Consider the following 15,421-nt stretch of genomic DNA (forward strand, 5'->3'; position numbering starts at 1 on the left):
TTGTCTTAATTGTATAGTCTTTATTAAAATTACTTAATAGTCCCCCAAATCTTTCATAACTGTTTTCCTTTGTATTTTTCTCCACATTTAGCCAGAGCTCATGAGCTGCTTTGGTCATTAGTCTCTTTAATATAAAACAGACCTCTTACTGCCTTTTTCAGATGTTGACATTTAGGAGGAAAGGGCAGGAGAATTATTTGTAGTATATCCCAATTTCTGAGTTTGTCTTTTTCTTATCTGTAGATTCAGAGTAATATTGTTTTTAGCCAATATTACGTAGATAATGTAAACTTCTTACAGCATTACATTAAGAGGCATGCAGTACCAGTTTTCCTGTTATGAACTGTTGATTAAGGCGGTATTCACCAGATCTCTCCATTATGAAGGTTCATTTGTCCCCCTTTTTAATTAGTGGTAAACTTTTGAATGATATTTTGATGCTCTAAGAACAACTTGTTTCCCATTTACCCAATGGATTTAGCCCTCTTTTATGGTCTATGAAAAAAGAATTACTCTTAATATTAATGTAAAGAACACACATTCAAGGGTTTTTGCCAGTTCTTGCTACTCATGCATTACTTTCCTAAAAAGTAGTCATAAACTATTTTAGCATATTTAAACATGTAAAAATCCTGGTGGAATATGTGCCTTGTAATTTAGTAGATACATTTTAAAAATAGACCTTAGTTTTTCTTTCTTCTAGGACCATAGATCGTTCTGTTTTTAAACCAATTGTTCAAATAGCAGTGATTGAAAACTCTGAATCACTGGACTGTCAGTTATTGGCTGTCACACATGCAGGTATGTTGTTTTATTTATATGTGTGCTGTTACTGTGATAACTTTTTATAATCTTTAGGTTTGGAAATTTATGATTGGAAATATGTTTTTACTTCTGTATCAATTATCAAACCATATTAATAATTCATAAAATTAAGGCTTTTGAAAAATCAGAAGATTCCTCTGGCTCTGTCTCCTTATTTTATAGATGTAAAACCAGGCCTGAAAGGTAAAGTGGCTAATGTTTAGTGACAAAGCCTGAACTGGAACACAGACTCCCTTGTCTTATAATTGTAGGTTCTTTCTGCTGAAATATGTTGATTTACCTCTCAATTCCAAGCAATGTTGTCTTAGAACCACTTCAGCTGGTGGTATGCATGGTGATTTCCCATGTCCGGAAAGCAATATATGTCTTTAACAGAGTTCTGTGTTTTTCTTTGGAATTGCTTCAACGATACGTACCTCATGTCTTTTATTTCCTGTTAATGGTGGATAATTTTACCCCATCATCAGGTGTAAGGCTATATTTCAGCACTTGTCCATTCAGACAGCCATTGGCACGCCCTAATACACTGACACTGGTCCACGTCCGCTTACCTCCTGGATTCTCAGCATCTTCAACGGTGGAAAAGCCTTCAAAAGTACATAAAGCTCTTTATAGTAAAGGTAAATCCTGAAATACTGTCAGATTTAATATTAGATTCTTAAAATTACTAAATTTAGAGTGCATTTTGAGGCATTTGAAAAAATGAGATTTCCAATGAAGTTCAGAATGCTTTGAGTTTTTTTCCAGGAACTCTTTGGGGAAGGTGGGGGGCTGGGGGGCTGCACTGAGACTTCATTGCTGCGTGGGCTTTCTCTAGTTGTAGTGAGCAAGGAAGCAAGGGCTACTCTTTGTTTCGGTGCGCAGACTTGTCATTGAAGTGGCTTCTCTCGTTATGGAGCATGGACTCTAGATGTGCCGGCTTCAGTAGTTGCAGCACACAGCTCCCGAGCACAGGCTCAGTAGTTGTGGCGCATGGACTTAGTTGATCCTCAGCATGTGGGCGCTTCCCAGACCAGAGATCGAATCCGTGTCCCCTGCATTGGCAGGCAGATTCTTAACCACTGCGCCACCAGGGAAGTCCCAGAAACTCTTTTTTATATTAGCTTATACAGTATTTCAAAATTTTCATTGGCATATGTATTAGAAAAACTGTAGTTTTTTTTTTAATATCTAAGTACTTTTAATGTTGTTTTATTTTATTAGCCTTGTATATGAACTCACTGATCAAAATCAGTGTTGTATCCACTATAACAGACTTTAAACTTTGTTCCTTCAGGATAGTTAGGAAAACTCAAAATGACTTTTCTGATACCATGCGTGCTTTGTCATTGTCTTCATGGATATGGACAGTTTCACAGGCAAGAATATGGAATTTTGATGACAAACTCTTGGATTCATAATTAAGTTTAAAAAATGAGATTCTGGTTAAACGTCAAAACTTAATCTGTATGTGCTTTTCCCCAATGTGAGAATGCATTTGTAAAACAATTTGTTTTGATTTTCTAATCATTTTAAAGCCTTTTCTTTGCTTATTCTACTTTGTCTCCTAATATTTTGTCAACACCCAAATGAAGCTTTCCTTTGCAAATAGAATTTTTTCAAATACATTGTATCATGTACCTTCACAGCATTTTTAATAACAGCTTTGAGATATAATTTACATACCATGAAATGTAGCCTTTTAAAGTATACAGTCCAGTAGTGTTTAGTTTATTCATAGAGTTGTACAAGCATCACTACTATCTAATTTCGGAACATTTCCTCACCACAGAAAGAAACCCTGTACCCATTAGCGGTCATTCCCTGTTTCCCCCTTCCTCCAGCCCTGGCAAGTCACTCGTCCATTTTCTGTCTCTGTGGATTTGCCTTTTCTGGACATTGGACCCTGTAGGACTGGCTTCTTTCACTTAGAATAATGCTTTCAAGGTTTATCTAGTGTAGCAGGTTCATTTCTTTTTATTTCTGAATAATATTTCATTGTGTGAGTGTACCACATTATAACTACCCATTCATCATTTGGTGGGCATTTGTGTTGTTTCTATTTTTGGGCTATTGTGAATGATGCTGTTATGAACATTCATGTACAAGTTTTTGTGTGGACCTATTTTCATTTCTTTTGGCTACGTACCTGGGAGTGGAATTGCTAGATCGTATGTTAACTCTGTGTTTAACTTTTGGAGAACTACCAGACTGTTTTCCAAAATGACTACCATTTTACAGTTCTCACTGGTTCCACTTTCACTACATTCTTCCAAACACGTACTTTTTGTCTTTATATTTTGTCTACCCTAGTGGGTGTGAAATGGTATCGCATTGCGATTAGCGTTTGCCTAAAGGCAAATGATGTTGGGTATCTTTTCTTATGCTTATTGGCCATTCATATACTTCTTTGGAGAAATAATCACTACGGTTCCATCGCCCTCAGCAGTGGAAGTGCCTAGTCCTAACCACTGAACTGCCAGGAAATTTCCGCCTTAGCCCTTTTTAAAATCAGGTTGTCATTTTTATTATTGATTTGTAAGGGTTCTTTGTATGTTCTAGGCACAGTCTTTTATCAGGTATAATGGAATATGATTTGCAAATATTTTCTACCGTTCTTTTCACTTTCTTTTTTTTTTTCTTTTTGCTCATGGGCTTAGTTGCTCCATGGCATGTGGGATCTTCCATGGAGCAGGGATCGAACCCGTGTCCTCTGCATTGGCAGGCGAATTCTTAACCACTGCGCCACCTAGGAAGCCCTCTTTTCACTTTCTGATGGGAACCTTTAAATTACAAAAGTTTTTAATTTTGCTAAAGTCCAATTTACCTATTTCTTTTGTTGCTGTATTTTGGGTTCATTTCTAAGAAGCCATTTCCTAACCCAAGGTCACGAAGATACACTCCTGTGTTTTCCTCTATGAGTTTTGTAGTTTTCACTCTTAGATTTAGGTCTTTGATCTGTTTTGAGTTAATTTTTCTATATCATGTGAGAGTAGGTCTGACTTTATAGAACAGGCTTGGCACCTTTGTCTTAGTTGAATTGCCCATAGAATTATGGGTTCTGGACTCTTATTTCTTTTCCATTGGTCTACGTGTCTGTCCTTATGCCAGTAACCCACTGTGATTCTATTGCTCTGTCATAACCTTTGAAATTCCAATTTCAGTCTTTTTTCTTTTTCAAGATTGTTTTGACTATTCTGGATCTCTCTAATTTTCATATGAATTTTAGGATCAGTTTGTCAATTGCTGCCCCAAAAAAAGGCATGTGGAATTTTGATTGTTGAAATGTAGATCAGTTTGGGGAGTACTGCCTTCTTAAAAACATTGCCTACAAACCCATGAACATGGGATATTTTTCTGCTATACCTCCTTTAATTTCTTACAGTAATGTGTAAGAAACTATACAAATTTTGTACTTCTTAAATGTATTTCTAAGTTTTTATTTTTTAATTTTTTAAAAAATTTTATTGGGGTATAGTTGATATGCAGTGTGTTAGTTTCAGGTGTACGGCAGAGTGTTATCAGTTACACATATACATATATCTACTCCCTTTTTTCTTTTTTAGACTCTTTTCCCATATAGGCCATCACAGAATATTTGAATAGAGTTCCCTGTGCTATACAGCAGATTCTTATTACCTGTCTATTTATTTTACATATAGTAGTGTGTGTATGTCAATCCCAGTCTCCCAATTTATTCCACCACCCCTTATCCCTTGGTAACCATAAGTTTGTTTTCTACATAATGAGCTTGGGAGTGTTTCTTCCTCTGCAGTTCTTTGGAAGAGTTTGAGAAAGATAGGTGTTAGCTCTTCTCTAAATGTTTGATAGAATTTGCCTGTGAATGTTGAAAGACTAGTTTCAATTTCATTACTTGTGATTGGTCTGTTCACTTTTTTTTATTACTTCCTGGTTCATTCTTGGAAGGTTGTACCTTTCTAAGAATTTATCTTTCTTCCAGGATGTCCATTTTATGGGCATATAGTTGCTTGTAGTAGTCTCTTACGATCCTTTGTATTTCTGTGGTGTCAGTTGTAACTTCTTTTTCATTTCTAATTTTATTGTTTTGAGTCCTCTCCCTTTTTTTCTTGATGAGTCTGGCTAAAGGTTTATCAATTTTGTTTATCTTCTCAAAGAACCAGCTTTTAGTTTCATTGAAAAGACCTACAAAAACAAACCCAAAACAATTAAGAAATCGGCAGTAGGAACATACATGTTGACAATTACCTTAAATGTAAATGGAGTAAGTGCTCCAACCAAAAGACATAGACTGGCTGAATGGATACAAAAACAAAAGACCCATATATAATCTGTCCACAAGAGACCCACTTCAGACCTAGGGACACATACAGACTGAAAGTGAGGGGATGGAAAAAGATATTCCATGCAAATGGAAATCAGAAGAAACCTGGAGTAGCAATACTCATATCAGACAAAACAGACTTTAAAATAAAGACTATTATAATAGACAGGGAAGGACACTACATAATGATCAAGGGATCAATCCAAGAAGGAGATATAACAATTGTAAATATTTATGCACTTCAATACATAAGGCAAATGCTAATGACTATAAAAGGGAAAATCGACTAACACAATAGTGGGGGGCTTTTAACACCCCACTTACACCAATGGACAGATCATTCAGACAGAAAATTAATATGGAAACATAAGCCTTACATGACACATTAGACCAGGTGGACTTAATTAATATTTGTAGGACATCCCATCCAAAAGCAACAAAATACACCTTCTTCTCAAGTGCACACAGAACATTCTCCAGGATAGATGACATCTTGGCTCACAAATCAAGCCTCAATAAATTTAAGAAAATTGAAATCATATCAAGCGTCTTTTCCAACCACAACCTATAAGATTAGAAATCAGTTACAGGGGAAAAAAAAAGTAAAAAAACACAATATGCAGGCTAAACAATATGTTATTAATCAACCAATGGATCACTAAAGAAATCAAAGAGGAAATAAAAAAATACCTAGAAACAAATGACAGCTAAAACACAATGACCCAAAACCAATGGGATGCAGCAAAAGCAGTTCTGAGAGGGAAGTTTAGAGCAATACAGTCTTACCTCAAGAAACAAGAAAAATCTCAAATAACCTTAACACCTAAAGCATCTAGAGAAAGAAGAACAAACAAACCCAAAGTTAGTAGAAGGAAATAAATCATAAAGATCAGAGCAGAAATAGAGATGAAGAAACAATAGCAAAGATCAGTGAAGCTAAAAGCTTGTTCTTTGAGAAGTATTTTATTATTTTTGATGCTTTTGTAAATAGAATGAAGTTTTAAAGCTGGAAATCTATTGAAGAAAAATATTGTGGTTTCAGTTATGTGCATAATGCAATCAAATTTTAGTTTTTCAAACTTCATACACTAAATTTTAAGAAAACATTTCCTGCCACCTTGATATAAACAATTCTCAGTTTCTTACAAACTAGTTATATAGCTTTATAATTATGATCCCATCACGTACAGTCATCCTAGGGTCAAGACTAATATCACTAAAGTCAGTGTGAAGGAAGCAAATCAGTGAGAGGAGCTGACACTGAGCACAGAAGATATATTTCAAAATCAAACTATAATATCAGCTAATATTGCTTAGGTAATGCTTTTATAGTACATTTATCTCTGCCATTCCACTAGTAACTTCATCATTTTTATTCATGGAGTGTTTGAATTAACCAGTATATGCTTTGTTTCACTGAATATTAGATACCATTGATTGTAAGTCACAACAATTTTTTATGTAGTAATTACTTTGTTTAATTTAATAATTAAATTGATAAACCCATTGATTGCAAATATATACTAACTTTAGAAGTGTTAAAGGGTGGGGAAAAAAAGTTGTGTTTACCTGAAAGAAATACAGTATAACGTCTAGAACACTTAATGATGCTATCCCAATGCTAATTATATGTCCTTTTAGGGGATTTATTTTGCAACTTGTTTATTTATAAAGATTAGTGCTGTGTATTTATTAATGTCACTAGTAGTAGTATGATTATTGAGGATGTGTATTGTTTGACATCATATAATAAGACTTTACATATTAAACCTTTAGGTATTCTACTGATGGCAGCCTCAGAAAACGAAGACAATGACATTTTGTGGTGTGTCAACCATGATACATTTCCTTTCCAAAAGCCAGTGATGGAAACCCAGGTAAGTGATCCTGGGAGATTATAAATTATAATCTACCTGAAAATGCCTATATCTTTTCTGAAATGGTCTTTGTCCCATTAAAATATATTTTTAGTTATTATGAAGCCATCCATTATAGTTATAACTTAGAGTTTTATTCTTATAATCTCTTTAATTGGTAGTTTCACCTAAATATTTAATGGTTTTTCTTATAACTGTGGAACATTTCAAACATATGCAAAAACAGAATGGTAGACAGGACCCCACATTAAGGAATTACCCATTTCTCCATCTTGTTTCATCTCTCTTCCTTACATATACAAATGTATATACACAAACACAGAAGTGTTTTAAAAGCAGATGCTATCACATACTCCATGAAGCCCTTGGAGAGGTCCTGGGTGAGAGGTGTGGCCCCAGCCTGTCCTGGCCCCGTCGCACACCTGGGCCACCCATCCCAGCCCTCAGCCCAGGAGATGCTGAGAGGAGGCCATCTCTGCTCACTCCCCTTGGTGTCCCTTATTCCACTCCCTTCTGTCTTCCTGGATGCCCCAGCATAGCTCATGTTACCTGCCTCCAGAGGCTCCTGATCAGACCAGATGAACCAGCCCCCACTGGGGTGTGAATGTCTGAGATGCTCTTTGTAGCCATCTCTTTAAAGGCATTTTGGTTCTAGTTGTCACTTCTGGCTATTCTCAAACTTGAACCCTTCTGGTCAGGGGGAGTGGGAAAAGGTGTGTGTAGATGGAAGGAGGAAGCGCCCAGTCCTGGGAATGGGGGCCTGGTTTGAATGGGCTCTTCCAAGTTTCTGACGTGGCCTACGCAGCTGGGGTAGAGACAGGAGGTAGATGTGAAGGAAGGAACACCTTTCTCAAATTCTTTTCTTTATCGTTTGAACTTTGCTGAGCATATACTGTGTGCCTCATTCTGTGATAGACTGTAAGGATTCAGAACTCAGGAAGATATAAACCCTGTCTTGATGGGAGCACACTGTTAGGGGGTGCAGGTTTGAATTCTGGCTCCATTCCCTCAGAGCAGTGACTCAAAGGACTTAATATGTCTCAGGTCCTCAATTTCCTCATCTTTAGCAGCCTTAACAGTACCGACCTCTGTGGGGCGGTTGTGGGATTACATGAGTTCATGTGTGTAAGGCACACTAGAACACAACCTGGCACATAGGAAGCACTTGATAAATGTTAGCTATTATTTGTTTTTATTTTTAAAGTAAATATTGTACATCATGTCATTTCATCTGTATAATACTTGAGTTCTCAAGCAAATGTGGACTTTAAAAAAAAAAAAACGAATATAAGTGTAGCTCATGAACTTTAATCAAATTCTGGTCTCCCAAAAACAGGTATAAAAGACCTTAGGACAATGGAAAAATTCTGTATTGACTGGGCATTAGATTGTATTAGAGGAATGTCAGTATTCTTACATGTTAGAAGAGTATCGTGGTTTTTGAAGAGATGCATGCAAAAGTATTTAGTGGTGACATATGATATTCATAACTTAAATGGTTCAGTAAGTGAAAAAATATAGAGAGAAGAAGGCAAATATGGCAAAATGCTATCAATTATTGAATCTAGGTATTGGCATATGGACATTTACCTACTTTCAACATTTTATTAATGCTTAAAGTTTTTTTATAATAAAGTATTTTAGAAAACTAGACACTTTTTAAAACAGTATCTTAGTTTAGAAAGCAAATATAACTTGAGAAGAGAACAAAAGCTATATGTCAGCAAATTTAAGCACTGAACTTACCAGTGCAGATCAGTTTACCCTGGAAAGAGGGTAGAAGGTACAGTCCTTAGTTATCGAAAAAATTGTAATTTTAGTAAATACTAATATTAGTTTATCTTAAAGTTTTGCCCTTGCCTTCTCATATGAGATTATTTACTATCATAAAAGATACCGAATTAAAAAGCTGGACATTAGAAAACTAAATATAGAATTTTGAGAATATTTATGCTAATGTATAATTAATCTATTAAGTCCTACGTGTATTTAAAGATAGTATTTTTTTTCTTTTTAGTAGGCTTTGCGTCATGTAGCTAGTAATATGTATAAAAAGTTTATTTCTTCTACATAGATGACTACTCGTGTTGACGGTCATTCCTGGGCTCTTTCTGCAATAGATGGATTGAAAGTAGATAAGATAATCACACCCTTAAATAAGGATCATATTCCAATCACTGACTCACCAGTTGTTGTACAGCAGCACATGTTGCCTCCAAAGAAGTTTGTTCTCCTCTCAGCACAGGTATGTACACATTCTGTTAAGGTGGAGACAAAAAGAAGAGGAGCCATATTTAATGTTTTTGTCAAAGTATTCTGCAGTAGTTGCTTAATGGATTCATTTACTTAAGTACTTAGGAATGTTTATTCTTAAAATATTCTTAAGGAATCGTTTATGAATACCAAAAAAGCAACAAAAGGAACTTGCTCTTTATAAAGTGTTATACTTCTCCTAAAATAGCATTTCTGTCAACAGTGTTTGGCAGCCTAAAATAAGTAAAACAAACTGGAGTAGTCATGCACTGACAAAATTCCAGTGGTAAACACAGGGGTATACGCGATAAAATCTCCGTTCTGTTTGAGTCCCCTCCCTGTAGACATCGTTGTCATCAGAATCTTTTATCTTTCCAGAGAGATGTTATGAATATACAAATAATACAAATATATGTGTAAACAAATAATAGATATTATGTGCACTATTTTATACTTTGCTTTTTTAATGTTTCATAGATATATTTTAGACATCTTTCCATGTTAATACATAAAGAACTTTCTCAATCCGTTTTGTATTTGAAAGGCATTTTCTTATATGTATGTACCATATTTAACTAGGCCCCTATTAACAGATCATCTTCTGCTGTTAAAAATAGTGCTACAGTGTTGTGCGTATATCATTTTGCATGTGTGTGAGTAAAGCTGTAGAATTGCATCTACTGGATCAAGAAGTATGTTTATTTATCGATTTGATAGATGTTGCCAGTTTTCTCGAGTACATACATTCACTGTCAGTGAACGTTAGGTGCCTGTTTCCTTACATCCTGTACAAGTACAATATGCCATCTTATTAAGACTGAGAGGACTGTCTTTTCTAGTTTCTGTGAATTATCTGTTCCTATTCTATACCTGCTTTTCTATTAAGTTATCTTTTTCTTTTTGATTTATAGAAGCTCTTTATATGTCAGGGAAACTGATTTTTTGTGATTTGGTCTCAAACATTTTTCCTGGTTTTTCATTTGATTTTGTTTATTGAGATTTTTTTTTCCCACGAGGATAAGTTTATAAGAAGTTGAAATACTCAGTTATTTTGGGGGGATTTCTGTTATAGTTTAAAAAAAAAAAATCTTCCACACTCTGAAGTTCATGAAGCAATTCACCCGTAGTTTCTTTTAGTAATATTATAGTTGTATTTTGTCCTTTCTCTCTGGAGTTTATCCTGGTTTAAGTATGAGTATGGATCCAGCTTCATTTTTTTTCGAAAGTGAACATACCTGTGCCAACATGATTAATGGATAATCTAACTTCAATCCTTTAGTTTGAGGGGCAGCTTTTATCATGTATTAAATTCTAGTATTTACTTGAGCCTGTGCCTATATCAGACCTTTCTGTTTTGTTCCACTTATGTGACTCTCTATTCATGTGTTAATACAGTGCATGAGCTAAAGGTTTATAATATGTTAGTGTCTGACAGAGCCTGCGCCCTTTTGCTTTACTTTTTTAGGGGGAGAGGGGTGGTGTTTTCTTATTAAGTTTTCTATATGGATATATAGATCTAGTATAGGTTGGGATTTGAAATGTAGATGATCTTTTCGACGAATGTACTTTGTATTCTCGAAGTTATTTGTTTTATTGCTTTTATTAAATAAGGTAGCAAGGTCACTTGCTACTAGCCGTGCTTGATAAATCTATTATTCGTCTTCTTTCTTTTTTAACTTTTTAGGGAAGTCTTATGTTTCATAAACTTAGACCTGTAGATCAACTGAGGCATCTACTTGTGAGTAATGTGGGTGGAGATGGAGAAGAGATTGAAAGATTCTTTAAATTACATCAGGTAATTGTACTTTTTTTTTAATGTGATGATATTTTAAATAATGGGGATGATAGCTACATTTTATGTAAGTTAGGATCAAAATACTGTAATTAGTACCAGTCTTCTTTTCTTTGCCTTAATCACTACATGTGTACTGGTATTTGGGAGCAGGATTAATATGTTATAATGTTTATGGTAAATGCTCAGATTTTTGTTCTGTTGTTGATAAATTCTTTATTGTTATTAAAATGTACTAATAAGAGTGTGATGTTCAAATTATATGACAAATGTATTTTTATTAAAAGGACAAAACATTTATTGATAACTTTTTTAATTAAATTTTTTTTTCTTGATGACATGAGGAAAAAACTTGAGGTAATAGTGATGGGGAACTTTAGTATTTTAAAACCATAACTAGAAATGATGAGGTAAAACTGGAAATGCTTAGTTTAAAATCAGGAGTATCAGAGCAAAGTTAAATATACACATTCTGGATTCAAACCACGAGCTCCACCATCAGAGAAGATTACTTGAATTCTCTGAGCTTCCCTTTCCTCATGTGTAAAATATATATTAAATTACAGTATGTGGGACTAGGATTAATATGTTCTAAACTCTTAAAATAGTGCCTGATATATGACAAGTACTTAATAAATGTTAGCTGTTATTATTATTTTCTAAAAGGTTAAAACACGAGAGAAAAAGGGGGGAACTAAACCAGAAACTAAAATAGAATCTAGATAAAAAGAAAGAGGGGACTTCCCTGGTGGCGCAGTGGTTAAGAATCTGCCTGCTAATGCAGGAGACACGGGTTCCACCCCTGGTCCAGGAAGATCCCACATGCCACGGAGCAACTAAGCCCGTGCATCACAACTACTGAGCCTGTGCTAGAGCCCACGAGCCACAACTACTGAGCTGGCGCACCTAGAGCCCGTGCTCCACAACAAGAGAAGCCACCGCACTGAGAAGCCCACACACCACAACGAAGAATAGCCTCCACTTACCATAACTAGAGAAAGCCCATGTGAAGCAGTGAAGACCCAATGCAGGGAGGGAGGGAAGGAAGGAAGGAATTCATTAAAAAAGAAAAAGAGAACATCATTTAATAATAGCGCCTACGATAAACTTTAAAACCAGTTGTGTTCACCTCTCCTTTTTCATACCAGCTGATTTCATTCATTCAGCAAATATTTATCAAGTACCTGCTCTGTGCTAGGCACAGATTTAAACACTGGATACAGCAGTAAACAAAACTTCTTTTGAAATGTTTAACATAAGGGAAGATACTCTTTTTTTACAGGAAGACCAGGCTTGTGCAACTTGCCTTATTCTTGCTTGTTCCACTGCTGCATGTGACAGAGAAGTATCTGCTTGGGCCACTCGGGCTTTCTTCAGGTATATGTCACTTCTCTTGTGTTCTTTGCCACTTGTTTTTAATGGTTGCATTGGCTAATGTGCTTGTTTAAGCATTTGCAAAACAATTGAGTGACTATATAGGTAGGTTAGTAAAATTTATTTTCAGAAAGGTGAAATCTGGAAAGTTGACAGTACTACTGAAAGCAGCTAGATTAGCATAATTTATACATTCTTACCCTTCCTCAGGATTCTCTTCTCCAACTTCTGTCTAGTTTTTTTTCTGCCTCAGTTTCTATCTCATCTATATTTTCTACTTCCTCAAACACTATACCAGTTCTGCTTTATGTGTATCATTTGCATTGAGAGATTCTGAGTCACTTTAAGGAAACTTGGTATCAAAGAGATATTATTTGGAAAATATTTAGCTAAGAATAATTTAAAATGCAGTTTTGTTTAAAAGAAATTTTTGAGGAGTCTAACCATAATCTAGTGTGAAAATTATAGTACCATATGCTTATTAAGTAAATTCTATGCATTGCAGACCCTTTTTTAGAAATTGCCAGAGTCCCCAGTGATTCTTGGTAGCAGTCTCAAATCAACATTTACTAAAGTATTTTATTATGAATCTATGTGTATATTTCACTGTCATCGCAATGCATTAAAGTCTTTAATGTTTAAAGCATTTATTTTGAAGCTAAGCAGGACTTGAAACAATTCCAGCTTTAAGAGAGATAGTTTCGCTGAATAAACTCAGCCCCTGTTGTCATAAAAATAGGTACGGTGGTGAAGCACAGATGAGATTTCCAACCACTCTCCCTCCTCCGAGTAATGTTGGTCCCATCCTGGGGTCTCCTGTCTACTCTAGTGAGTATGAAACATTGAAATGAAACTGTTTCTAATAGAGCTTGAATTTTAGAACCTTTGTAGCGGACTTTCATGGATAAAATCTTTCATTATATTTTCTTTACTGCTACTGTATTATTAGGGAATAATTCTGTAGATGTCTGACTCATATTTATGTTGAACACTTAATGTATACTGGGAAGCAAAATAAGAGGTAATCAGTCATATTTAGAGAACTCATTTTGTTATTTATTCAGAAGGAGAGAGTTGAGTGATTTGATAGCAGGCTCCCACCTCAGTGTTTTCTTATGTGGGGATTGTTAGAAAGTTGCTGGCAGTGAATCCCTGATTCTTGAATACATTATGGGTGGTGTCCCTCCTCACTCTTATGCTTAGATACAGTTTTTGTGTCTAATTTTGATCAGATTCAAAAAATTGGGGGGGGACTCGAGGGGGGGGAGTCGAGGAAGGGAGGGAATACGGGGATATGTGTATAAAAACAGATGATTGAACCTGGTGTACCCCCAAAAAAATAAAAAATAAAAAAAATAAAAAAAATTGGGAGATAATTTTATAAATCTTTACATTCCTCTTTCTTTTTTAGGTTCTCCTGTTCCTAGTGGTAGTCCATATCCGAATCCATCCTTTTTGGGAACACCATCTCAAGGTACCTCTTTTCTCTGTTTGAGGTTGCTACTGCTGTTCTTTTTGGGGAGCTAACATTGTGAGTTATTATTCTTAATGCTTGGAGTAGGAAAGATTAACTTGTCCTTTTCCCCTGAAAGTAATGTAATTTAGTAGAAGTGGCATCCGAGCAGGTATTGGTATTTGGCCATGTATGCCTTTACTTCATGTACCTGAAAGCCCCCTTTTTGAGTACCAGGATTTAATTCAGTCTAAACTGTATAATTAGTCCTGTTGTGCTCCCAGTGTTGAGGTGCAGTGATTGCAAGCTTGCTTTCCTTTGCATCCTGCATTGCCCACACTTGAAAGCCAACTTGGGAGTTCCTGTCCAGGTCTTAGTCTCTCTTCTTATCAAGGAAAACCAAATTAAATCACTGTTTCAGTATTTTTGTAAATATTTTTGCCTATAGGTACAACTGCCTTGGGTCATTGAGAATTCTGAATGTTTAAGGAGAAATTTTAAGATTTGTTTTTCTTATGTGTGTACAAGGTGTTCATCCTCCTGCCATGTCAACTCCAATGTGTGCTGTGGGGAATCCAGCAGCTCAGGCCACAAGTATGAGCTGTATGGCTGGACCAGAGATTGTGTACTCTGGAAAACACAATGGTATTTGCATTTACTTTTCTCGAATCATGGGGTAAGTTTTTCATGGGATGATTAACTGTTGCTCACCTGTTCTGTTTTGCATAGTTGAACATTTTTAAACTTTAAATTTGGAACATCATTTGTTTCTACTAAATTTTACTTAGAGTTTAATCTCACTTGTCCATTGATAAGATTGTTTTCTGTCATTCAGCTTTTTTATTATCTAACCATCTATATTTGTTACTGTTTTATATATGTATACATATCTTCAGAATGTATCTATATATACTAATATGTAGTATAACAAACCACCCCGGAACTCAGTGATGTGTGTCTGCAAGTCAGGTAGTTCTGGTCTTGGCTAGGCTCACAATGCATGTGAAGTCAGCATTGAGGTTGAAGAGACTTTTGTCTCTCTTGGCTGGACTTTCATGTGTTTAGGGTTGTGTTTGTGTATTAATCTAGAATGGCCTCAGCTGGGACAGCTGGATTCTTCTCCATGTGGTCTCTCATCCTCTAGCAGGCTTGTCAGGGATCATTGACTTGGTTGTGGCAAGGTTCCATGAGGGAGAGTAGAAACTTGCAGAGCCTCCTGATGCCTAAGCTCAGAATTGGCCTGCTGTCATTTCTGCCTGATTGACTTGGCAGGGGGACATCTCAAAGCCCGCCCAGACTCAGAAGGTGGGAAACAGACTCCTGGTTATAAGAAAGGCATCAGAGTCATATTGTAAAGAGGATAGATGTAGGGAGGGATAAAAAAAATTACAGCCATTTTTCAATTATTCTACCATATCCACTTAATTATCACATCTGGTATATATTTTTCTTAGATTTGAGATATATGCTTTCATATGAATCATTTGCTTAAAAGTGTGAAACAGCACAGAACTCATTTTATTTATTTTTAATATTTATTTATTTATTTGGTTGCACTGGCTCTT

The 15,421-nt window shown here is 35.6% G+C and overlaps 1 protein-coding gene across 3 annotated transcripts in view; it reads left to right on the forward strand.

Moving 5' to 3' along the window:
• Positions 1-15,421, forward strand: part of NUP155 (nucleoporin 155) — a 70,394-nt gene that overhangs the window by 17,794 nt on the left and 37,179 nt on the right. For 2 of the 3 annotated variants that reach the window (XM_057708975.1, XM_057708976.1), the window contains 9 exons: positions 704-801; positions 1,293-1,445; positions 6,884-6,984; positions 9,059-9,229; positions 10,922-11,032; positions 12,312-12,406; positions 13,143-13,231; positions 13,815-13,877; positions 14,385-14,532. In XM_057708975.1, the coding sequence (XP_057564958.1) occupies positions 704-801; positions 1,293-1,445; positions 6,884-6,984; positions 9,059-9,229; positions 10,922-11,032; positions 12,312-12,406; positions 13,143-13,231; positions 13,815-13,877; positions 14,385-14,532 (1,029 nt within the window). The remainder of the gene's footprint in view (positions 1-703; positions 802-1,292; positions 1,446-6,883; positions 6,985-9,058; positions 9,230-10,921; positions 11,033-12,311; positions 12,407-13,142; positions 13,232-13,814; positions 13,878-14,384; positions 14,533-15,421) is intronic. The other variant, XM_057708977.1, reaches the window with a different exon arrangement.

This window comes from Hippopotamus amphibius, chromosome 15 (assembly GCF_030028045.1).
Source record: "Hippopotamus amphibius kiboko isolate mHipAmp2 chromosome 15, mHipAmp2.hap2, whole genome shotgun sequence".
Classification (NCBI taxonomy): Eukaryota; Metazoa; Chordata; class Mammalia; order Artiodactyla; family Hippopotamidae; genus Hippopotamus; species Hippopotamus amphibius.